The sequence below is a fragment of the Staurois parvus genome, unplaced genomic scaffold (genome assembly GCF_062004578.1).
Source record: "Staurois parvus isolate SC_StPar_1 unplaced genomic scaffold, SC_StPar_1.0 ptg000548l, whole genome shotgun sequence".
NCBI lineage: Eukaryota > Metazoa > Chordata > Amphibia > Anura > Ranidae > Staurois > Staurois parvus.
Genome location: NW_028318344.1, coordinates 10,631,219 through 10,656,840, shown reverse-complemented (window position 1 = coordinate 10,656,840; position 25,622 = coordinate 10,631,219). Strand labels below are relative to the sequence as shown.

Genomic DNA, 25,622 nt, shown 5'->3' with positions numbered 1-25,622 from the left:
TCATGTTGCTACAGAAAAGAATTTTCTTTTCTTTTTTCTCACACTCATTTCTTTTTTGTTTATATTTCTCGCACGATTCTCCCATCGATTCGAAATTCGTTCATTTTTCTAAAAATTTCCAACATGCCCAATCACTCAAATTTGATGGTCACACGAAAATCAGCCGTTTCTGTGACCCACTAATGGTGAAGTTCAAACGAAAATTCTTAGGAAAGATTTTCGAAAGAAAATTCTTTTGGAATTCAACCCGGCTTTAGTCATACTTATGACTAAGTAGTGGTGTGGTGGTTGGGATGGGGAGGGGATGGGGAGGGGGTGAAGATTTAGCTTGTGAATATAAGTGTAAAAGGCATAGTCCGCCAAAAATGGAATATATGTACCTACCTTCATTACATAAAAAATGTGCATGTACTACATATTTCCATTGAAGCCTGCAGAGCAATTACCAATGTAACACTGCAACCCCAATCAGTGTGTTGTGGGTGAAATGCACAGGCTCTTACATTGTTCATATCCTGGCCCCTAGTATCTACAGAGGTATGGACCTCCTGATATGGAGCCGGAGGACGTAAACAACAGACTACAGTGCAGTGATCTCATCTGAGATCTGTAAAGCTGGTCATACATCGATCAAAATTCAGCCAGTTCAACAGGACCTGGATGAAAAAAAAAAACGATCCATGTATGGGCACTCTGGTTGTACAAAAGTCAATCTACCAATCTAACTAACCAAGCAGCAGTCTGTAATAAGCATGCCTAGCCAGCACTCTCCTGTGACACTCCTCCCACAAATCATGGCCAATGCCTAGGCAGACAATTGCTGAGCTTGGTCACATGGGTGGCGTACACAAGGTACGACTGTCAAAGTCTAACGGCCAGTTCACACTACAAAAATGCACTTCGGATACTTACAGTTCACACCACACGCAGGTCCGGTGCAGTTTGCCATGTTCTAGTATAATTCTGTGCAGAAAAAAAAAATGCTGCATGTTCTACTTTTTTTCTGCAACGGAAACGGACTGGAACTGACTGCGCTGGTGTGAACTAGGGCCATTGCAATACATGGAAAACACTGTGCATGTATTTATGATGCAGAAAAAAAAGCGCATTTGACTGAACCTAGTATGAACTAGCCCCAAGGCCCAGTTCACACTACATTCATTTCAGTTGCTTTTTTTCTGCATCCAATCAGCACAGAAAGCAGGTTATATGGCTGTCAGTGTCATAGTTCACATCAGTGCTTGCTGTTCCAGTAAAAAAAAAAAAAAAAAAAAAGAACAGGGTGCATTATTCCTGCACAGGACTGTACTGGAACACAGTAAAACGCACCAAAAACTCACTAGAACGCACAGGTCCCTATTTAAATTAACCACTTCCCATCCGGGCCCATGTATATAAATGGCCAGATGGGAGCACTGCAGGAGCGGGTGACTGTTTATAAACGTCGTCCCTGTTCCCCGCCTGTGTACGCTCCCTTGGGAGCGCGCGGCACCACAATCCGGTGCCTGCTGTGTACACAGCGGAACACTGATCGCTGTACGGGACCTCTGTGTGAGGTCACGATCACGTGATCACTGATTGGCCAATCAGTGATCACATGAATGGTAGTAAGCAAGATGTCACTTCTGACATCATTGCTTACTACGTGTGAAATCTGTGAATGATCTCAGAGGTCACATGGTACAAGGCTATTCATAACAGCCTTGTACCATGTGACAAGCTGCGACCAATCACAGCTCTCACAGTATTTCTCAATGGCTGCAAGAATGCATCCAGAGAGAAGGAGAAATTATTGCTTTTACAGCCTTTATGGGTGTAAAAGCAATCAGTGTAAAAATAAAACAAAACCTTCATCACCCCCACAAGTAGTACAGTGTCACCATGGTGACACTGTACTGCTAGGGTGACAGTATGTAAAAAAAAAATAATAATATAAAAAAAAATGTCAAAAACATTTTTGAAAAATTATAATTTTTGGTTATAAACTAATTTGGTTTTTTTTTACTAAAAAGATAGATGAATACATTTTGGCCAAAATTTATGAAGTAAGATTATTTATTTGCAAAATGTTATAAGAAAAACACTTTTTTCTAAATGTTTGGACTTTTTCATTTATATAGCAAACAAATTAATATCCCAGTGGTGAATAAATACCACCAAAATAAAGTTTTATCTGTCTCAAAAAAATGCATATGGGTACAGTGTTGCATGACCGCGCAATTGTCATTCAAAGTGTGATAGCACTGAAAGCTGAAAATTGGCCTGGGCACGAAGGGGGTGAAAGTGTCCGGACTTGAAGTGGTTAAAGACGAAGAGGGGGAAAATGGAATGGAATGCATACAAAACGCTCTGAAACACGTCAAAACCGCATGAAAAATGCATCCAGAATGCATCTGGACTGTGTTTCTATAGTGGGAACTGGCCCTGAGGCTAGGTTTGGTTGCGGGTACAAGAATCGTAGATAATCCACAGCCAAAGCACACTGCTTTTAAGTAGACGCAGGGGCTGCCATTCGTTTTGAATGGCACCCCCACACATCTCAACCTACAGCTCGTTTACGGGTGTGGGAACCGCAGGGAAATCGCATGGTCAAATAGACCATGTAGTCTTCCTGTGGCCGCATTTTTAAAAGGTCAATGAACCTTTTTTTCTGTGGGAAATGGAGCAAACGTGGGCCGCAATAGTGTAAACCGAGCCTAAATGTTGATTAGGAGTTTGTGGAACAGATCAGCTGTGATGAGGGGACTATACAGGCTGAATGTTGGGTAACCTGTACACAGAGGGATGTGGTACAACTCTGATCACGGAGCCCACATAGTCCAATGTATGAGGATGTACACCAACAACACATTACAGTCTGATTGCTACTGTATATGGACAACACCACCATACATGATACAATCTGATTGTACAATCTCCTTTGGATCTACTAACAACTATATAGTACAAGTCTGATTGTACACAGATTGGTTGGATAGTTTATGTGGGTCATCATATTACTTTTTTTTTTTAATATATCCAAAGTTGATTGTACGAAGACTGTAATGTGTATGATACACCCCCCCCCCCCATACACAGTGACTAATCTCTGTACAATCAACTGTAGACCTACCTAAACTACCCAATCAATCTGTATCCAATCAGGCAGACCCTGGCACTACATTGTTCTTGGTAGATCTAAGAGAGACCAAATCTAATGAATTGGCAAACAGCTGGATAGCTATCAGATACATTGTTTACAAGTAGGATTATATTTTGATTGATCAGATTAGGAGATGACATTGGGGGGAAACAAAATCGGATCAATTGTATCTCAACTATCCAGCTCCACCCCCCCCCCCATTTGGCATATTGATAGAATCAGTTGTCAACAATAGATCAATTATCCCTATCAGAAGAGATCCATCAGAAGAGAAATCAAACATTTATTGAAGTGTGTATAGCCACCATTAGACTGGCCATAGACGGGCCGTTTATCGGCCGAACTGTTGGCCGATAAACGGAAAATTGGTCGTTGCTGTTGCTGCCACCAATGTCTATGAAAAATGGCCTTTTTCGTGGATTTTCCAGCATGAATGATAAAAACAAACGAGAAGATCGTTTAAAACGGCCGATGGCATTGCCCCACTAACGGTGTGAATATTGGCCGATTTTTCGTGAGGATGAAAATTCGGCCGATAAATTACCCATCTATGGCCTGCATAAGTCAGAGCCCAAAATCTGTCAGCTGGTCAGGGTTGGGACCTCTGTCAGGCTTCATCACTGTGTCCCCATCAGGCAGATTGGTGTGTGGTCACAGGTGAGAGATGAGGGGGATCAGAGTCATAACATGCTGAGAGTGCGTCTCACCTCCCCTCATCCATGTGGAATCATTCCTAGAGCCATGTCCAGTACACCCCCCCTCCACCACAGGTCATCACATACCTCCTGGATATGAAACACCCTGCAAGACCCCATCCAACCCCGCAACACTGGGGGCAGCTTCCATACCCATCTCCACAACAATTGAGAGCACCCCCACCCTACATCACCAGATCCTGCCTACAGTCTCACTCCTCCTGCTGCATTGTACACTCCCCACAGGCACAGCAATCAGGGATCTGATAACCCAATACACAGATCTCCAACCCAACATAGAGAGAAACCTGGAGGAATCTACCTCTTCTGAAACCATTCACAGTGGCCTGTCCCTTTAAATGTATAAAAACACAAAAAAGACAGAGAGAGGAAGTGAGGTTCATACACACAGAGGATCTATAGGGACACACATGGGTAGGGATGGATGGAGGGATACACAGAGAGGATCTATAGGGACACACATGGGTAGGGATGGATGGAGGGATACACAGAGAGGATCTATAGGGACACACATGGGTAGGGATGGATGGAGGGATACACAGAGAGGATCTATAGGGACACACATGGGTAGGGATGGATGGAGGGATACACAGAGAGGATCTATAGGGACACACATGGGTAGGGATGGATGGAGGGATACACAGAGAGGATCTATAGGGACACACATGGGTAGGGATGGATGGAGGGATACACAGAGAGGATCTATAGGGACACACATGGGTAGGGATGGATGGAGGGATACACAGAGAGGATCTATAGGGACACACATGGGTAGGGATGGATGGAGGGATACACAGAGAGGATCTATAGGGACACACATGGGTAGGGATGGATGGAGGGATACACAGAGAGGATCTATAGGGACACACATGGGTAGGGATGGATGGAGGGATACACAGAGAGGATCTATAGGGACACACATGGGTAGGGATGGATGGAGGGATACACAGAGAGGATCTATAGGGACACACATGGGTAGGGATGGATGGAGGGATACACAGAGAGGATCTATAGGGACACACATGGGTAGGGATGGATGGAGGGATACACAGAGAGGATCTATAGGGACACACATGGGTAGGGATGGATGGAGGGATACACAGAGAGGATCTATAGGGACACACATGGGTAGGGATGGATGGAGGGATACAGAGAGGATCTATAGGGACACACATGGGTAGGGATGGATGGAGGGATACAGAGAGGATCTATAGGGACACACATGGGTAGGGATGGATGGATACATAGAGGGAGGATCTATAGGGACACACATGGGTAGGGATGGATGGATACATAGAGGGAGGATCTATAGGGACACACATGGGTAGGGATGGATAGATGGAGGGATACATAGAGGGAGGATCTATAAGGACACACATGGGTAGGGATGGATAGATGGAGGGATACATAGAGGGAGGATCTATAGGGACACACATGGATAGGGATGGATGGAGGGATACATAGAGGGAGGATCTATAAGGACACACATGGGTAGGGATGGATGGAGGGATACACAGAGAGGATCTATAGGGACACACATGGGTAGGGATGGATGGAGGGATACACAGAGAGGATCTATAGGGACACACATGGGTAGGGATGGATGGAGGGATACAGAGAGGATCTATAGGGACACACATGGGTAGGGATGGATGGAGGGATACAGAGAGGATCTATAGGGACACACATGGGTAGGGATGGATGGATACATAGAGGGAGGATCTATAGGGACACACATGGGTAGGGATGGATGGATACATAGAGGGAGGATCTATAGGGACACACATGGGTAGGGATGGATAGATGGAGGGATACATAGAGGGAGGATCTATAAGGACACACATGGGTAGGGATGGATAGATGGAGGGATACATAGAGGGAGGATCTATAGGGACACACATGGATAGGGATGGATGGAGGGATACATAGAGGGAGGATCTATAAGGACACACATGGGTAGGGATGGATGGAGGGATACATAGAGGGAGGATCTATAGGGACACACATGGGTAGGGATGGATGGATACATAGAGGGAGGATCTATAGGGACACACATGGATAGGGATGGATGGAGGGATACATAGAGGGAGGATCTATAAGGACACACATGGGTAGGGATGGATGGAGGAATACAGAGAGGATCTATAGGGACACACATGGGTAGGGATGGATAGATGGAGGGATACATAGAGGGAGGATCTATAGGGACACACATGGGTAGGGATGGATGGAGGGATACATAGAGGGAGGATCTATAGGGACACACATGGGTAGGGATGGATGGAGGGATACATAGAGGGAGGATCTATAGGGACACACATGGGTAGGGATGGATGGAGGGATACATAGAGGGAGGATCTATAAGGACACACATGGGTAGGGATGGATAGAGGGATACATAGAGGGAGGATGTATAGAGACACACATAGGTAGGGATGTATAGAGACACACATAGGTAGGGATGTATAGGGAGGAGGATACAGGGCAGAGAGCAGTGTGTGGAGTGTACATGGTAATGCTGGGACTGTAATGTTCTCTATTCTTCCCTCTACAAGTCCTCCTCCTCCCCGGTCTGCACACTCACCCGCACCCCGGACAACGCCGCCCCGGCTGCCATGCTCAGTGTGTATCCGCCGAATGACTTCTCGTTCCGCTGCTCTGAAGGTTCCTACCCGCCTGAGAGAGAAAGACTGAGAGAGAGCGGGCGGAGCCTGAGCAACCCAACCATACAAGTCTACCGAGTCTATCTCCTCCTCACCCCTCTCACCTCACCGACAACACAGGAACGGAGACACCCAACACCACCCTAATAGACAATGCTACTACACCCCACAAAGTGTGTATAGAGAGACAACTACACCCCACATAGTGTGTATAGAGAGACAACTACACCCCACATAGTGTGTATAGAGAGACAACTACACCCCACATAGTGTGTATAGAGAGACAACTACACCCCACACAGTGTATATAGACAACTACACCCCACATAGTGTATATATAGACAATTACACCCCACATAGTGTATATAGAGAGACAACTACACCCCACACACTGTATATAGACAACTACACCCCACAAAGTGTGTATAGAGAGACAACTACACCCCACACAGTGTATATAGACAACTACACCCCACATAGTGTATATATAGACAATTACACCCCACATAGTGTATGTAGAGAGACAACTACACCCCACATAGTGTGTATAGAGAGACAACTACACCCCACACACTGTATATAGACAACTACACCCCACATAGTGTATATAGAGAGACAACTACACCCCACAAAGTGTGTATAGAGAGACAACTACACCCCACACAGTGTATATAGACAACTACACCCCACATAGTGTATATAGAGAGACAACTACACCCCACATAGTGTATATATAGAGAGACAACTACACCCCACAAAGTGTGTATAGAGAGACAACTACACCCCACATAGTGTATATAGAGAGACAACTACACCCCACATAGTGTATATAGAGAGAACTACACCCCACATAGTGTATATATAGAGAGACAACTACACCCCACATAGTGTATATAGACAACTACACCCCACATAGTGTATATAGAGAGAGAGACAACTACACCCCACATAGTGTATATAGACAACTACACCCCACATAGTGTGTATAGAGAGACAACTACACCCCACATAGTGTATATAGACAACTACACCCCACATAGTGTATATATAGACAATTACACCCCACATAGTGTATATAGAGAGACAACTACACCCCACATAGTGTGTATAGAGAGACAACTACACCCCACACACTGTATATAGACAACTACACCCCACATAGTGTATATATAGAGAGACAACTACACCCCACATAGTGTATATAGAGAGACAACTACACCCCACAAAGTGTGTATAGAGAGACAACTACACCCCACACAGTGTATATAGACAACTACACCCTACATAGTGTGTATAGAGAGACAACTACACCCCACACAGTGTATATAGACAACTACACCCCACATAGTGTGTATAGAGAGACAACTACACCCCACACAGTGTATATAGACAACTACACCCCACATAGTGTATATAGACAACTACACCCCACATAGTGTATATAGAGAGAGAGACAACTACACCCCACATAGTGTATATAGACAACTACACCCCACATAGTGTGTATAGAGAGACAACTACACCCCACATAGTGTATATAGACAACTACACCCCACATAGTGTATATATAGACAATTACACCCCACATAGTGTATATAGAGAGACAACTACACCCCACATAGTGTGTATAGAGAGACAACTACACCCCACACACTGTATATAGACAACTACACCCCACATAGTGTATATATAGAGAGACAACTACACCCCACACACTGTATATAGACAACTACACCCCATATAGTGTATATATAGAGAGACAACTACACTCCACATAGTGTATATAGAGAGACAACTACACCCCACATAGTGTATATAGAGAGACAACTACACCCCACATAGTGTATATAGAGAAACAACTACACCCCACATAGTGTATATAGAGGGAGACAACTACACCCCACATAGTGTATAGAGAGAGACAACTACACCCCACATAGTGTATATAGAGAGAGACAACTACACCCACATAGTGTATATAGGCAACTACAACCCACACAGTGTATATAGACAACTACACCCCACGTAGTGTATTTATAGAGAGACAACTACACCCCACATAGTGTATATAGGCAACTACAACCCACACAGTGTATATAGAGAGAGACAACTACACCCCACATAGTGTATATAGGCAACTACAACCCACACAGTGTATGTAGACAACTACACCCCACATAGTGTATATATAGAGAGACAACTACACCCCACATAGTGTATATAAATAGACAACTACACCCCACATAGTGTATATAGAGAGACAACTACACCCCATATAGTGTATATAGAGAGACAACTACACCCCACATAGTGTATAGAGAGACTACACCCCACATAGTGTATAAAGAGAGACAACTACACCTCACATAGTGTGTATAGACAACTACACCTCACATAGTGTATATATAGAGAGACAACTACACCCCACATAGTGTATATATAGAGACAACTACACCCCACATAGTGTGTATAGACAACTACACCTCATAGTGTATATAAAGAGACAACTACACCCCACATAGTGTATATAGAGACACACACTACAACTACACCCCACATAGTGCATATAGAGAGAGAGACAACTACACCCCACATAGTGTATATAGACAACTACACCCCACATAGTGTGTATAGAGAGACAACTACACCCCACATAGTGTATATAGACAACTACACCCCACATAGTGTATATATAGAGAGACAACTACACCCCACATAGTGTATATAGAGAGACAACTACACCCCACATAGTGTGTATAGAGAGACAACTACACCCCACACACTGTATATAGACAACTACACCCCACATAGTGTATATATAGAGAGACAACTACACCCCACATAGTGTATATAGAGAGACAACTACACCCCACATAGTGTGTATAGAGAGACAACTACACCCCACACACTGTATATAGACAACTACACCCCACATAGTGTATATATAGAGAGACAACTACACCCCACATAGTGTATATATAGAGAGACAACTACACCCCACATAGTGTATATAGAGAGACAACTACACCCCACATAGTGTATATAGAGAGACAACTACACCCCACATGGTGTATATAGAGAGAGACAACTACACCCCACATAGTGTATATAGGCAACTACAACCCACACAGTGCATATAGACAACTACACCCCACGTAGTGTATATATAGAGAGACAACTACACCCCACATAGTGTATATAGGCAACTACAACCCACACAGTGTATATAGAGAGAGACAACTACACCCCACATAGTGTATATAGGCAACTACAACCCACAGTGTATATAGACAACTACACCCCACATAGTGTATATATAGAGAGACAACTACACCCCACATAGTGTATATAGAGACACACACTACAACTACACCCCACATAGTGCATATAGAGAGAGAGACAACTACACCTCACATAGTGTATGTAAAGAGACAACTACACCCCACATAGTGTTTATATAGAGACAACTACACCCCACATAGTGTATATAAACAACTACACCCCACATAGTGTATATATAGAGAGACAACTACACCCCACATAGTGTATATATATAGAGACAACTACACTCCACATAGTGTATATAAACAACTACACCCCACATAGTGTATATATAGAGAGACAACTACACCCCACATAGTGTATATACAGTATAGAGAGACAACTACACCCCACATAGTGTATATAGAGACACACACTACAACTAAACCCCACATAGTGTATATAGAGACAGACAATACAACTACACCCCACATAGTGTATATAGAGAGAGACAACTACACCCCACATAGTGTATATGGAGAGACACACTACAACTAAACCCCACATAGTGTATATAGAGACACACAACTACACCAAACATAGTGTATATATATATAGAGAGAGAGAGACACACACACACTACACCCCACATAGTGTATATAGAGAGACGCACTACAACTACACCCCACATAGTGTATATATAGTGAGACAACTACACCCCACATAGTGTATATAGAGAGACACACTACAACTACACCCCACATAGTGTATATAGAGAGAGACAACTACACCCCACATAGTGTATAGAGAGAACAACACAATACACCCCACATAGAGAACCACACACTACAACTACACCCCAGAATGTGTATATATAGAGCCACATACTATAATTCTACATCAACATAGGATAGAAGATTATATAGAGATAGAGACAGAGAGAGAAAGACTCTCTTTCATACCTCCAATATCATACTGTTCTATACCACCATATCTCCAATATAATACACTACCCTACCTCCAATATCACATACAAATATATCTCCATTGTCATATACTACCCTACATCCAATATCGTATACTTCTATACCTCCAACATAAGACAATTCTATGCCTCCAATATAATATTCTACTCTACCTCCAATATCACATACTATTATATCTCCATCATACATTACTTCCAATATTATATACTACTATATCTCCAATATCACATACAAATATATCTCCATTGTCATGTACTTCTATACCTCCAATTTCATACTCCACTTCCAATATCATATACTACTATATCTCCAATATAATATACTACCCTACCTCCAATATCCCATACAAATATATCTCCATTGTCATGTACTTCTATACCTCCAATTTCATACTCCACTTCCAATATCATATACTACTATATCTCCAATATCAGACACTGCTATGCCTCCAATATAATATACTACTCTACCTCCAATACCAGGCACTGCTACTCCTTTAGACAGGGCACTTCATTTGTTCTACATACTGTGGATTCCTGGTATATAGCACAGCTACCATGTGTGCTGTAAGGACACCTGAGAATAGTGGCTGTGGGGATCATTTACTAAAACTGGAGAGTGCTAAATCTTGTGCAGCTCTGCATATAAACCAATCAGCTTCCAGTTTTTGTTTTTTTTCAAAGCCTAATTGCCCAAACTGAAGTTAGAAGCCCATTGGCTACAATGCACAGTCGCACCAGATTTTGCACCCTCCAGTTTTAGTAAATGAGCCCCACTGCGACTGCTAACCTAACCTCCTTTGTAAACTCTCCTTCTCAGGCTCTCATGCTTGTCTTGTGGCTTGAAAATATTTTGAGTCATCTAACATACAAGTATGCAGATCTGGGTTTCTGTCCTCAATTGCTCATGCTTGCTCATTGACATGAAGTATTAAATCTGGACCCCAACAGGTATTAACATTTTCAGGAAAGGAATAGTGATTGTAGATAGTATGCTGAAGACATGGCAGCTGCTCCTTGTCCATCTGCATGGTATCCCATGTTGCCAGGCTCTCTATTCATGTGAACATCTCTGTTCAGAACACTGATCTGCACACCATTTTCCTACATGGTGCACAGATTAGTTGTGTATACAGGGAATTCAAGAGCTACACCCAGCATTCATATACATTCAGAGCCTCTTACAGGTGACTGCTAGAGTCCATTTTTATCTATGATGGACAGTTATCAGATGAGAGTAGTACCTTCTACCAGTAAATAATAAAATTACCCCTCCCCCATTCACCTGCATAGTGCCACATACACACCTACTATACAAAAGCCAGTGCATTGTGTGTCCATGTTTCTTTAGATATCTGTACAGGATGATCACAGGATAATAATGGGAGAACACACAGTAACTGCACATATATAGGTATATACACTATATTGGCAAAAGTATTGGGCCACCTGCCTTTACACACACATGAACTTTAATGGCATCCCGGTCTTAAGGTGGGAATACATGATTAGAAAATCGACCGATCGGTCATCCAACGACCGAGAGGCATTCGTTCGTTGGTCGAAATCATGGCCTACATTAACCAATCTAAAAAAAAATCGTTTGTTGGGCAATACGTAGTGTTGACGTCTTCCGTACAAGTGGAAGTGATGCAGTGTGCGTGTGACCTTGTAGCCACGCCCTTCCGGCCAGAACGAGCGATATACACAACAATTAACAGCAATGAGTATAATATAGTTTATTACATTATCTATATACATAAATAGTGATACATATAATATGCAGAATTCTGGTTTCGTTATCTCATTAGGCAATCTACTTTTAACATTTGGATTTTTTGTTTGTGTTTACGAAGATTTCTTGGACCTAAACATCCGGGTCATCTTCTGTTTCTGCTCATGCGTGATAGCACTTGATAGATTTTTTCGTATGACCATCATACTACCGCATAGAAAATCGGTTGTTCTTATGCAAAACTACAACATTTTTCACTTATTCAACTGGATTTTTTTGTTCACAATATCGTTATTGGTTAAAACATCCTGCTCATCAACTAAGAGAAAATTATTCGATCAGTGGTTCCATTAAATTGTTTGGACAATTTTCTTATGTGTACGAGGCATTAGTCTGTAGGGTTCAATGTTGAGTTGGCCCACCCTTTGCAGCTATAACAGCTTCAACTCTTCTGGGAAGGCTGTCCACAAGGTTTAGGAGTGTGTCTATGGGAATGTTTAACTATTCTTCCAGAAGCGCATTTGTGAGGTCAGGCACTGATGTCGGACGAGAAGGCCTGGCTCACAGTCTCCATTCTAATTCATCCCAAAGGTGTTCTATCTGGTTGAGGTCAGGACTCTGTGCAGGCCAGTCAAGTTCCTTCACCCCAAACTCATCCATGTCTTTATGGACCTTGCTTTGTACACTGGTGCGCAGTCATGTTGGAACAGGAAGAGGCCATCCCCAAACTGTTCCCACAAAGTTGCGAGCATGAAATTGTCCAAAATGTCTTGGTATGCTGACGCCTAGGTGCTTGATTTTAAACACCTGTGGCCATTGAGGTGATTGGAACACCTGAATCCAATGATGGGGGGGGGGTGTCCTAATACCTTTGGCAATATAGTGTGTGTGTATATATATATATATATATATATATATATATATATATATATATATATATACACACACACACACACTGATCAGCCATAACATTATGACCACTGACAGGTAAAGTGAACACCATCGACTATCTTGTTACATTGACCTCTGAAAGTGGGTGGGATGTATTAAATGGGCAAGTGTAAGGTTTTGAGTGACTTTGACAAGGACCAAATTGTAATGGCTATATGATGGGCTTTGAGAAACCATAAAACTGCAGCTGTTGTGGGATGTTCCTGGTCTGCAGTGGTCAGGACTGACCAAAAGTGGTCAAAGGAAGGAAAACCATCAAACCAGTGGCAGAATCATGGGCGGCTAAAACTCACTTCTGGACATGGGGAGAAAAGGCTGTCCTGTGTAGTCTGATCCAATAGAACTACTGTAGGTCACATTTCTGAAAAAGGTAAGGATCTGATGGCTGGATTCCAGATACAACATACCGTCAGAGGTCTAGCGGAGTCCATGTCGCCATTGGATATGGTGGTGGTCAGAATAGTATGGGTAGTAGGTGTATGTGTGGGGGAGATCCCAGACATTGGATCAGTACAGACATCACACCTTCCTCTATGATGGAGATCAGTACAAGTGACATGCTATATGTGATAAAACACATTGACTCTAGTATAGTAGATAAATACCACCCAAAACGCACCCTCCGCTCCTCACAAGACCTCCTTCTCTCTAGTTCCCTGGTCTCCGCCTCCCATGCCCGCCTCCAGGACTTCTCCAGGACATCACCCATCCTCTGGAACTCCCTACCCCAATCCATCAGACTATCACCTACTCTCCTCTCCTTTAGGTGCACCCTGAAAACCCACCTCTTCAGGGAAGCTTACCCTGCACCCTGCTAATTGCCGATCTCCTCCTCTCTTCCCACTCCTTCATCCCCCACAGCTTTTCCTCCTGTACCACTATCCCCTCCCTCCTAGATTGTAAGCTCCAAGGAGCAGGGCCCTCAAACCCCTCGTGTATTGTATAGTTATTGTACTGTCTCATGTATTGTCTCCCATTGTAATGTACAGAGCTGAGCAAACTGTTGGCACTTTATAAATACTGTATAATAATAATAATGTGCTCAGTGTGTGACGAGCTCAGTGTGCTGGACACAGGCCCGGATATTTGTGTATGCAGTAACTGCAGGAGTTACACTGATCTGGTCCTCCCAGACATGTCAGCCCCGGTGTCACACTGTTTTGCTTCCCCTGGTGAGCCCGGCTCAGTGTCACACTGTTTTGCTTCCTCCCCCAACACACAATAAAAACATTTATCCAGCCACGTGTTTCTCGCCCCTGGTCACCGCTGTCCAATCAGAGAGCAGTCCCGGACCCACCCCCTCTGTTAGACGAAACAAACACAAGGGCGGAGAACCCAGCCAATCACATGTAGCCTCGCTGCCACGCCTCCTTGCAGGTGATCAGCTGAAGGAAGTAGAAGGCGGGAGAGACTGGTGATCTGTCGGGGTTATTGGCGGTTATATGTAGAGGAGGCGATAGAGGTGAGCTGTGCAATGTCACCGCAAGGAGAATAGCGGGCCCGCCTGACACGCTGCATGATCACCTCACAGGTGTCCTTCGGGGATTCTTCCCTCAGGTCTGGAGGACCAGGAAGTCAGCTGATCTAAACCGGTTTTCAGGGGCTTGTCATAGATCTGTATGTAGATATCAATGAGAGAGGAGAGAGATTTGTAACCACTTCAGTACCGGGCAGTTTTCTACAGACAGCTTTCTTTAAGTGGCATTTGATCACCACTATTTTTTTTTTGCTAAACAAGAAAGACTGAACATGTTGGGAAAAAAGTTTTTTTTTCTTTTTAGTTTTGGTAACCAAATTTTGCAAATAAGTAATTTTACTGCAGTGATGTGCGCTGATGAGGCGGCATAGATATACAGCACTGATGGGGCAGCACTGATGAGCTGCACTGTCCGATGGGGCACAGATGTACAGCACTGATGAGCTGCACTGTCCGATGGGGCACAGATGTACAGCACTGATGGGGCAGCATTGATGAGGCACAGATGTACAGCACTGATGGGGCAGCATTGATGAGCTGCACTGTCTGATGAGGCACTGAAAAGTTGCACTGTCCAATGGGGCACAGATGTACAGCACTGATGAGCTGCACTGTCCGATGGGGCACAGATGTACAGCACTGATGAGCTGCACTGTTCGATGGGGCACTGATGTACAGCACTGATGAGCTGCACTGTTCGATGGGGCACTGATGTACAGCACTGATGAGCTGCACTGTGATGAGGCCCTGATGTACAGAACTGATGAGCTGCACTGTGATTGAGGCCCTGATGTACAGCACTGATGAGCTGCACTGTCCGATGAGGCACTAATATACAACACTGATGAGCTGCACTGTCTGATGAGGCACTAATATACAACACTGATGAGCTGCACTGTCTGATGAGGCACTGATGATCAGTGTAAACCATGTACTGACAACCTTGCTCTCTTTCCCTCACACAGTGTGTGAGGAAACAACTGCTGATAACCTGTCTGTTTACAGATCAGCTGTGATTGGACACTGTGGAGCACATGGTAAAGGGCCACTATGATTGGATCTTTACCCTGATCTGTTACCAGCTGTGTCCAAAGGTTTGCATTAGTAGGTTTGCACACAGGTGTTCACAACACCGGGCACCAGGTTCATATTTACTTAGAGGGAGGTGTATTGCAGTCCCCATCACCATTTTTATATACTTTTTATGGTTTATGGGTATTTACACAAATCCCTACAAGCAACAATACTTTATTAGAGGTATACCCCCTATAGAGGGAGGTGTATTATAATACCTATTTTTATGTACATTCACATAAAAATAGGTAACCTATTATTTATACACACACAATAGGAAATGGAACACAGTAGAACCTATATTTATTAGGGAGGTGCATTGTAGTATTTCCCAACACTACATTAGTAGCACCTCCAGACTTCCACAGTAATAGCGCGGCAGCGCAGCAAATTTATTTTTTTTTTTAATTGTAGGAGGGCCACAGGTCAGGGTATTTTAGCTCAAGCAAGTGGGTCTCAAGGGAACCCTTTTTTTTTTACCTTGCCCCCCCCTTTTGCCAGTACATACCTTCCCCAGCATGGGAAAAGTGGTGAGTGCATTTTGCAAGTTGGCGGTTCTTCCAGGGATGATTGACAGCCACAGCAGCCAGAAAGGTAGTGATGTACATCACTTCCAGAGAAGATGCCTCATTACAGAGCGCTGAGGCTATGGGGTTCTGGTCTCGTAGCACTAGGGGAGGGGGTGGGCCCATGCTGGTGTGCATTTAGACTGTGGTTTTCACAGCAGAGGCTGTATATCGCACGGTGCTTGTGTAAAGGGGGGGACCATGGAGTCAGTCACTCAGCAAGCTCCAGGGGAGTCTAGCACCAGATCAGTACAGGTGCGGAGTGTGGGGAACGCAGCCTCCTTTTGTTTTGTTTTTTGACACCTGTCTATTACTACTTGGACCTGGGTGTTGTAATTATACCTGTTTGGGTCATGATGCTGTCCTTGTTAAGGAGCTTGAACCATGTTTTCTAGGAGTGATTTCATTGTGTGGGGAAAGTCAGAAACATAGTTCTTTCCTGTCTCCCCATGGGTGTAGATCACAGAGCGTTCTTTTTTTTTTTTTTTCTGATTTCAGAAGAGGACCACCAATAAGGGCAAATCAGTGGCACCCAAGAAGAAATGTGCAAGTTGTTCTACAAAGTTAAGCTCTTCCTGGCACAAGCCTTTATGTCGCACTTGCATAAATAATCTAGTCAAGGATGAGTCTGCTTTAGCTTGTAACAACCTGTTAACAGTCAAAGAAGAACTTGCAGCCACTTTTTATACATTTAGGAATTTATTGGCTGAAATGCAGAAGCCTCCTCCTAGAGTTTCATCTGGCCCTGTCCTTGCTTCAATCCCACTGGCCAAGGCTTTAGTGGAGCAAGGGAAAGAGGACAGAGAGGAATCCAGTGAACCCCAATGCTCTGATTCAGTTTTTGATAGTGATCATGATCCAGATGAAGATGTAAATATTTTTATTGCACCCTTTTGACATTTTAGTAATAAATCTTACTTTCTGAAAGTGTTGAACTGTTTCTAAAGCTCTTTAATGCAAAGTAAGAACCCCTGCCGCTGAAGAGCACTACTGTGTGTGTGTGTTTTAAACTTCGGTATATCTCTGCCTGCAGTGACAGTGGTATACCGACACTTATGCAAACATCATAGTGCTATTGCTGATATTGCCGGGTTTCCTCATTCTCTGTACAAAAAGGAGGTGGTGGCAGTGTGAAGGGTTAATTGCGTAATTAACCTGACCCAGTAACAATCGCTCCCAGGCTGCAGATACACAGATTGTGGTCCATTAGCTGGAAAATCTTTGTGCAGAGTGCAGCTGGGCATGGTATTGTTACGCACGTGACAGCGCAGTTTTAGATTGGCGAGTCCTTTGGTCATGAGTTTGGTGAGAAGGGCTGGGGTCTGACGCCGCGATAGTCACACCAATGGATAAAAGGGTGATGCTCTACTTAAGTGAGCATGGGATGCAATCATGGCAGGCCTAAATCCTGCACTTGCTACTATGTGAATTGCACAAAAGATGGAGTTTTGGAAGCTGGTACACCTAGAGATCAGCTTTTGGCTTCACTTCCTATGTTATTTTCAGCAATCGGTTACATTCTGAACGCCTTGACAGAAGAAGTTTAGAATTGCTGTACAGACCTCAGCTTTAAATAATTCATCACACAGAGCACTTTGGTTAAAAACATGGTCTGATGATGTGTCTTCCATTTGATATTTCTGCAACCTGTCATTTACTGGGGATCTGCTGTTTGGCACTGGGATGCAAGATACCTTGGTGCGTACAGATAATGGGAAGAAAGCTTTCCCTGAAAAGAAGATAAAAGGGTTTAAAAATAACTTTTTTCATGGTCAGGGGTAGCAGCAGACAGAAGTGACTGAAAGACCAAAAAAACACTGGACAGGACATAAAGGGAATGGAATGTCAGGAATCCTTTTCAATCCTCCTGAGGCGTCCACAAAGACCCAATGACCACAGAGGTCCAGGACCTCCAGCATGTTTACACATCCCAATAAGGAAGGAGTCTCAGAAATTCATGCGCATTGCTCTCAGGATAGAATCATTAATCCATCATTTCCAGTGCAGAGTTCTACCATTCAGGCTTTCATCGGCCCCAATAATTTTTTCCAAAGTCTTCGCTGAAGCCCTGGCACCTCTGACACTGCAGGAGATAATGGTCATTCCCTATTTAGACAACGTCCTGGTTGTGACCCACATGGAAGATTGTCTAATGATGTTCTGTTGATTCAAAGGTGGTTGATCAAATTAGGTTGGTTCATCAACTTAAATAAATCAGATCTGGTCCCATCACAGAGTGCCATTTTTAGGTTACATACTATATTCTACCAGTCAAAGAGTATCCCTACCAGAATAGACAATTCTAAGAATTTCCACCCTGGTTGCACAACTTTAAACAAATCAGGCAGTATTTTGAGTATAGTGTCAGTACTAGGCTTCATGACCGCAACCTCCCCAGCGGTCCAATGGGCCAGATTCCATCAAAGACCATTACAGAGCTTCAAATTATGTGTTTGGGATGGGACAGTGGAGTCTTTGGACTCACTGACTCTGATTCCTCAAAAAGTAAAGAGCATCCTATGGTGGTGGAAAATTGACGCACATTTAAAGAGAGGTTGTGGAGAGGCCCATTTCTTTGAGAATTACAACAGATGTCAGCGCCTGGGTTGGAGGGCCACCTACAGAACAGCCTGATACAGGGACAATGGTCCCCCCAAGAAAAAAAAAATTCATCCAATTGGAGGGAGCTTTAAACAGTAGCAAAGGCCCTTCCAAGAGAAGATCAGGGGACAAAACTGAGGAATGTCCAAGATGGGATCTATCTATTGTGCTCAAGGGTCTAAGCAGACTCCCTTTTGAACCACTATCTGAAGCAGACATGAAACATCTCTTAAGACCGTGTCCCACATTGCTATTACCACTGCTCACAGGATTACTGAGCTTTAGGCTCTTTTGATGAGAGAAACTTCTTTTACAGTCCTAGAGGACTCCATTATTTTGAGGACTGATCCAGGTTTTCTGCCAAAAGTTTCTTCTTTTCACAGAACCCAAGATATAGTTCTGCCTTCTTCTGTCAAAATCCTGCTAATGAAAATTAAAATCAGTTCCATGACCTTGATGTGAAATGCTGTGTACTAGCTTACTTGAAAAAGACAGAGCAATTTCGCTCCTCACAAGTTCTTTTATTCTATATTCAGGAAAAAAGAGGGGCAATCAATCTTCTAAGCCTCCCTTAGCACGGTGGACTAAACAAACTTTCCCAGAAGCATATAGGTCAATGGATGAGGTTCCACCAGCAGGGTTTTCTGCACATTCCACCAAAGCAAGTTCTGCCTCATGAGCAGAAAGAGTTGGCGCTACCCCGGAGTAAATCTGTAAAGCGGCTACCTGGTCCTCTTTTTCTACATTTGTACATCATTATCGTTTGGACCTCTTGGCTGCTCAAGATCAGACATTTAGCCCCCCCCACGGGTGGTGGGTTCTTGGTTATAATCTCAAGGGGACTATCCCGGAAGCTGACTGGAGGGAAAACTGGAGTTAGAGTTACTCGTAATTCTATTTCCAGGAGTCTTCCAGGACAGCCAACTGCCCACCCTATGTTTTTATATGTTAAGTACTGTATGTGTTTGCTTTATATTACAATACCTTTCAGATCCAGCCACCAGGAAGGCAATTCCAGAGGCTGGTCCTTATATTTTGGAGGCAGTGTGTTTCCTGCCTACCTGGAAGTGGAGCCATATCTCCAGGGGGCTGTCCTGGAAGACTCCTGGAAATAGAGTTACCAGTAAGTCTAACTCCGGGTTTCACCTTCTGGATTCTGGACCCTTATCAGCTCATATTTCCACCACTTGTGTGATCTCTATTTTCCATTTTTACACATTAAATATCCACATTGTGGAGTTTGAAGGTTTGCTAAAGGTGCCCACAAAAGGTATATTTTCTGAAAGCAGAGGACCTGTAGAATAAAAAGAGAACAGTTCCTGATTTGTATGCAACAAAATGTTTGTGTAAATTGTTTATATCTATAGTTTACTTAAAATGCAATTTTTGTAAACAAAAACAGTAATCTGAGTTTTTCATATAATATAAAAGATTCAGCCTTGTTGATGAATTACAAGAGTTAATAAATACAAGAGCAGAAAACTACCCAAAACTGTAAATAAGTGACACATTAAAAACTTTTACAGTTCATCACTTTAGTGATCAATAAGTAAGATGGCATGTTTTTTTTACCTCTGACGTACACAGTCCAGGGCTGATCAGCCACAATTATTTGCTTCATTAGCGATGATGTGTAAATGGTTGCAAATAGCTGCAAGCGTTGTCCCTTTGCTTTAAATGGGGAATCCTACTCTCAATTAATTGCATGGATTAGCGCTAGGTCTCCAGCAGGTAATCGCAAACATCCCATTCACAAGTGTGAATGGGACCTAGTACCAGTTTAAAACTGACCTAGGATCTGAGTACACTTCACCTTGTTTATCCCCACACCTTGCCCTAAGGTGTAACATTCTAATAAAGGTTGCCAGAGGGATACAAATTATGGTTTTTAAAGTTGAAAGCTCTGGGACTGTGAACTTCATCCTTGACCCAGTATCTATTGAGTCCCTGACCTGGAACTAGCATAAGCCATTTAAAGGGATCATTCAAGACTTCTATTTTGAATGCTTTTTAATGAACCCACTTGACAATTTCTTACGTCCCATAGGGAATATATTGGTGAGATCTCTGAGTTTCTGTGTCTGCACAACTGTGGTGACCATTATCAAGGTCTCTCAATCTTCCTATTTGGATTTCCTATCTGTTTTGCCCTGCCCCCACTCCCTCTTCACTGGCTGTGATTAACAGCAGCAGGAGTCAATGGCTCCCGCTGCTGTCTCTGAGCCAATGAGGAGTCTGAGAGCCAGGGGAGCAGATACTTTCATCCACATCGCTGGGTCAGGATTGGGCTCAGGTAAGAGGCGGGTGTTAAGGGGAGAGCTGCATAGTGATGATTTGTTACCTTTATGCATTGAATGTATGAAGTTAAAAAACCTTCAGCTTTTACAACCACTTTAAGACTTATAAGAGGCCAAAGTCTTCACCTACAGTCATGGCCAAAAATATTGGCACCCCTGTATTTCTGTCAGATAATACACCACTTCACCCAGAAAATTGTTACAATTTCAAATGTTTTGGCATTCTCATGTTTACTTTTGTTTACATTGGTGTGACACAAAAAAGTGAGAAACAAGCAATTATCTGACAGAAATGCGGGGGTGCCAATATTTTTGGCCATGACTGAATATCTAAGATATTACTTTGACATATACAGACCTTTTTAAGTTGGTAAACTCTGAACTTCCATTCTCCATGCTTGCTACAGGTAGTGAAAGCCAGGGTCAAGATAATAGCCCGGAACAAGTCACTTTAAAACATCACTCTCTAAAAATTAGTCTCATTTATCATAAATACTTTGCACCCGACTGCCCATAGAGCAGAGTGGGCTCTATCTGTGTCTACTCTGCATTAACTGAGTGGACACAGACCTGTCATCCGCTCATTCTGCTCCGATCAGCAAGGGATCAGCGGACAAATCCCCTGCTAATCATAATGGAGTCCACCCCGTGTGAAAGGGGCCTTACCTATTTTTTTTCCACTGGAACACAGTTTCATTCTGGGGCTGGTGTAAAACAAAATATGTTACCTGCTTTGCATTACTGTCTTCAAATGAACCTGTTAGGAGTGGAACACTGAAGCTAAAATGCTGACTTTTTTTTCTAACAGTTTCAGGCTCCATGGTTGTCATTTTGATCCTTCCTTCACTACTTACGGTAATCTGTCAATGCCAAGCCAATGACTTGGAACAAGTCTACAGATACTAAAGTTTGCATTCTGGTATGAAGGAGGATACCTGACCCATGGCATACACAATGGATATACTGGTCATTTTATAAAAAAAAGTAAATAAAACGCAATATTTTATAACAAATTTTGTTAATTTTTTTCTATGTTGAAATTGTTTATAATTACAATGCTAAAAAGTAACAGTATCCCTTTTAGATGTGGTTGTGAATGCCACAAGCTTCAAGCAATTATCAAGGGGTGCCAGTGTTTAATAAAACTTTTTTTTCATGTATAATTTTGCAAAACAAAAAATAGCAAACATATGGAATTTGTGCTCCCTCATTAGTATCGTAGTACAGCGCCTGTCCTTTGCCTTCACTACATAATCAACCAGAGTCAGTAACCTGAAACCAACTTAGAGTCACTAATATCTTCTCTTGATGTGATTCTATTGACAGAACCAGAAACGTCCAGTAAATTTGATTATACCATTCATACTTGCGATTGTCTACATCCTAACTGACACAAACTGGCATTAGATTGGAGGCACACACACGGATGCCAGTGGACGCCAACTTGTGTTATATTCAGTGAAACACTCCTAAAATCCGGGAGGGAGAGAAATATTGTAACAATGTCAATACAAGCAGCTACATGTTTGCTTTCATTTGTAACCAAAAAATTTACAGCTAGAATATGATTGGATGCTATGGGTCTCTGTCTATTTTCCTGGCCATCAGGTTTCATACATCAGTCGTCCTATGTTCCATGGACAGTCAGTTGTAAATGCTGTTTTGAGTCTTCTGTTGATTCTTACTGGCATAATTCAGTTCAGCTCCACCAGTAAGGAGAAGATCAATGCCTGTGCAGAATGTGGCTTCAGCTGCCAGGTAAAGCACAGCTTTGGCACACTCTTCAGCTGTGCCCATACGTCCAAGTAACTGAAAGAAAAAAATTATTTGGGAGTGGAAAACAAATATTGAGGTACAAACACAGATTAGTGTAAGTTAAATCAAGGTGCACAGGTATTGTGCATGTTATCAGATATTGAAACTTTCAGAAGACTGGGATAAGTAGGCAGAAAAATGTAACAGCTTTATCGCTACATAAAGTATACCAGTGTTTTTTTTTCTTTTTAATAATAAGGTACATGTTAAAACCCGAAACAGACAGTGAACTACAGTTCTGTGCACCAACAAGCTTTGTTCATATATTAAGGATTTCTAACAAAGTTCTTTGTTTTATGTCTCTACAGTGTGAGAGTCATTTTTGGGACGGGGTGGTAAGGTCACATGTTTAATGACTTTAGCCATGGAGATTGAGGTCTGATCAACATAGAAGACAGTATCATACAGAGTTCTGGTGTTCACAAGGATTGGGACAAGCAACCCAGTCACTCCAGATTTGGCTGAATTTAGCAGGACATCCTCTAACCTCATATGTTACTCTATAAAGAGGGAGAACTTTGTTCATTAAACCTTTCCAGGCACTGATATCTAGGATTTCAGTAGATGTGCAATATATGTGGGGAACACAGTGGGCTGAACAAAAAAAAAAACAGAATCATTTTGTCCAGTCCATTTTTGGGGTTTTGTTTCTCCACTTTTTTGTGTCATACCAATACAAACAAAAGAAATAAACATGTGAATGCCTAAACATTTGTAATTTTCTTGGTGAAGTGGTGCATTATCTGACAGAAATGCAGGGGTCTGACATGATCTGAGGAAGGGGCAAGTCTCGAAAACATGTTATGATGACCGGCTTCTCTCCTTTTGGTTTGGTATGATTTGAATGTTCCCCTAGGCTTCCAGTTTGCCTTCACCAGCCCTTGTTTGAGCGGTCTCTCGCCAGGTGTATGACATAACCGGATCTGGGACACTTGACTTCCGGCGGATGCGCTATCTCCGTGATCTCAGCAGCTGCCATCTACACACCCTTCCCACTGTCCTGTGGCTCCTGGGCTGAGCAACCTACTGTTGGGTCCAGGATCATGTGCCATCCTCCAGCTTCTGGGAATATGTGTTTCTCCTCTCCACTTGATTGGTGACATATCAATCTGGCCACTCCTAGATGTCATGCTTTTTTTAACCCAACATTAAAGTGAATTTCAAATTTAACTATTCCTGGGCTTGTGACTCTATTGACTTCCACAGGGTTGGGAAGGCTCCTTTTATATGTTGTTTTGTGCTCATTTCTCAGTTCTGGTCAGATGACTTGTTGGAGCTGGCCATGCTGTGGTTATCTACATATCCCCTGGACCCTCATTGCACTTGGTATTTGCACCTTTTCTAAAAATGCAAGGGTGACAATATTTTTGGCCATGACTGTAGAACATCTAAAGTATTACTACAGCCCACCGCCAGCTGCTAGACACTAAATACCATTCCCATACTGATTGGCAAATAAATACAAAAAAGGATGAAGTAGTGCTGCACTAGCATCAAATAGTACTATATCTTATATCAGTCCCATATATCAATAACCAAAAAAAATAAACAAAAAATAAGTCCTCCACAATTGTTAATAAATGTCCTTTGTTTTTAAATATATACCACCTTCCATTCTCAGGTTCAAATTCAATTGTGCTGCATGCATAAAACCACCACTGGATGTACTCTCGCCTTCCTTTTTTAACCTCACAATACAGTTCGGTCAAAATGCACTTTTGTCCCTTACATGTACCATGATAACTTTCTGGGTCCTGCCAATGTAAAGTTATGTGAATGGTATTATAAGTTATTAAACCCAGCTGAGGATGTTTTAACAAAAAGTAGCATACTCTATGGCAAGTTGTAACACCATCATCCAATTATTCCAGAAAACAAAATGGAGCAATGCCAAAGAAAACTAAGACGGGGAAGTGCATGGGCCAGTAGTGTTAGGAGGAAATGATAAACAAAGGAGGGGCCTGGGGAAGGGGGTGAGGGGTAAGGAAAAAAGAAAGAAAAGGGGAGAATCAAAGGAGAGAAACAGCTTGGGGAAGTAAAGGATGATAAAAGGGGAGGAGGTAAGAAAAGAGGTCACCTTCTCCTGAGGAGGAAGTTAGGGGAGTAGAAAAGTCATGCAGAAAGGGCAAGCTCATTGAAGTAGGCATCAGTATAGACATAAAACTGCCAGGGTCTCCAAGTTTCATTGAATGTCTCCTCTGTGTTGCGCAGAGTGGCTGTGAGGTTTTCCATGTCCCTAAGTTCATTCACTTTAGAGAACCAGAGAGATTTTGTAGGATCAAAATGTTTCCAACAGAGCAGGATACAGGCCTTCGCTGCATTCAAGAGTTGTATGGTGA

General features: G+C 42.8%; 2 protein-coding genes and 1 long non-coding RNA gene across 4 annotated transcripts in view; 1 reads left to right on the top strand and 2 right to left on the bottom strand.

The window, feature by feature from the left end:
* LOC149451175 (branched-chain-amino-acid aminotransferase, cytosolic-like) overlaps positions 1 to 6,599 on the bottom strand; it is a 68,943-nt gene extending 62,344 nt beyond the window's left edge. The window contains exon 1 of the mRNA XM_089691005.1: positions 6,443 to 6,599. Coding sequence (XP_089547131.1) covers positions 6,443 to 6,475 — 33 coding nt within the window. The 5' untranslated portion in view covers positions 6,476 to 6,599. The remainder of the gene's footprint in view (positions 1 to 6,442) is intronic.
* Positions 1 to 25,622, top strand: part of LOC149451174 (uncharacterized) — a 72,904-nt gene that overhangs the window by 33,264 nt on the left and 14,018 nt on the right. The gene's annotated exons all lie outside the window — the stretch shown is intronic.
* The window catches only part of HSD17B14 (hydroxysteroid 17-beta dehydrogenase 14), a 57,056-nt gene continuing 53,903 nt past the window's right edge, over positions 22,470 to 25,622 (bottom strand). For both annotated transcript variants that reach the window (XM_089691006.1, XM_089691007.1), the window contains one exon: positions 22,470 to 23,277. In XM_089691006.1, coding sequence (XP_089547132.1) covers positions 23,113 to 23,277 — 165 coding nt within the window. In that variant the 3' untranslated portion in view covers positions 22,470 to 23,112. The remainder of the gene's footprint in view (positions 23,278 to 25,622) is intronic.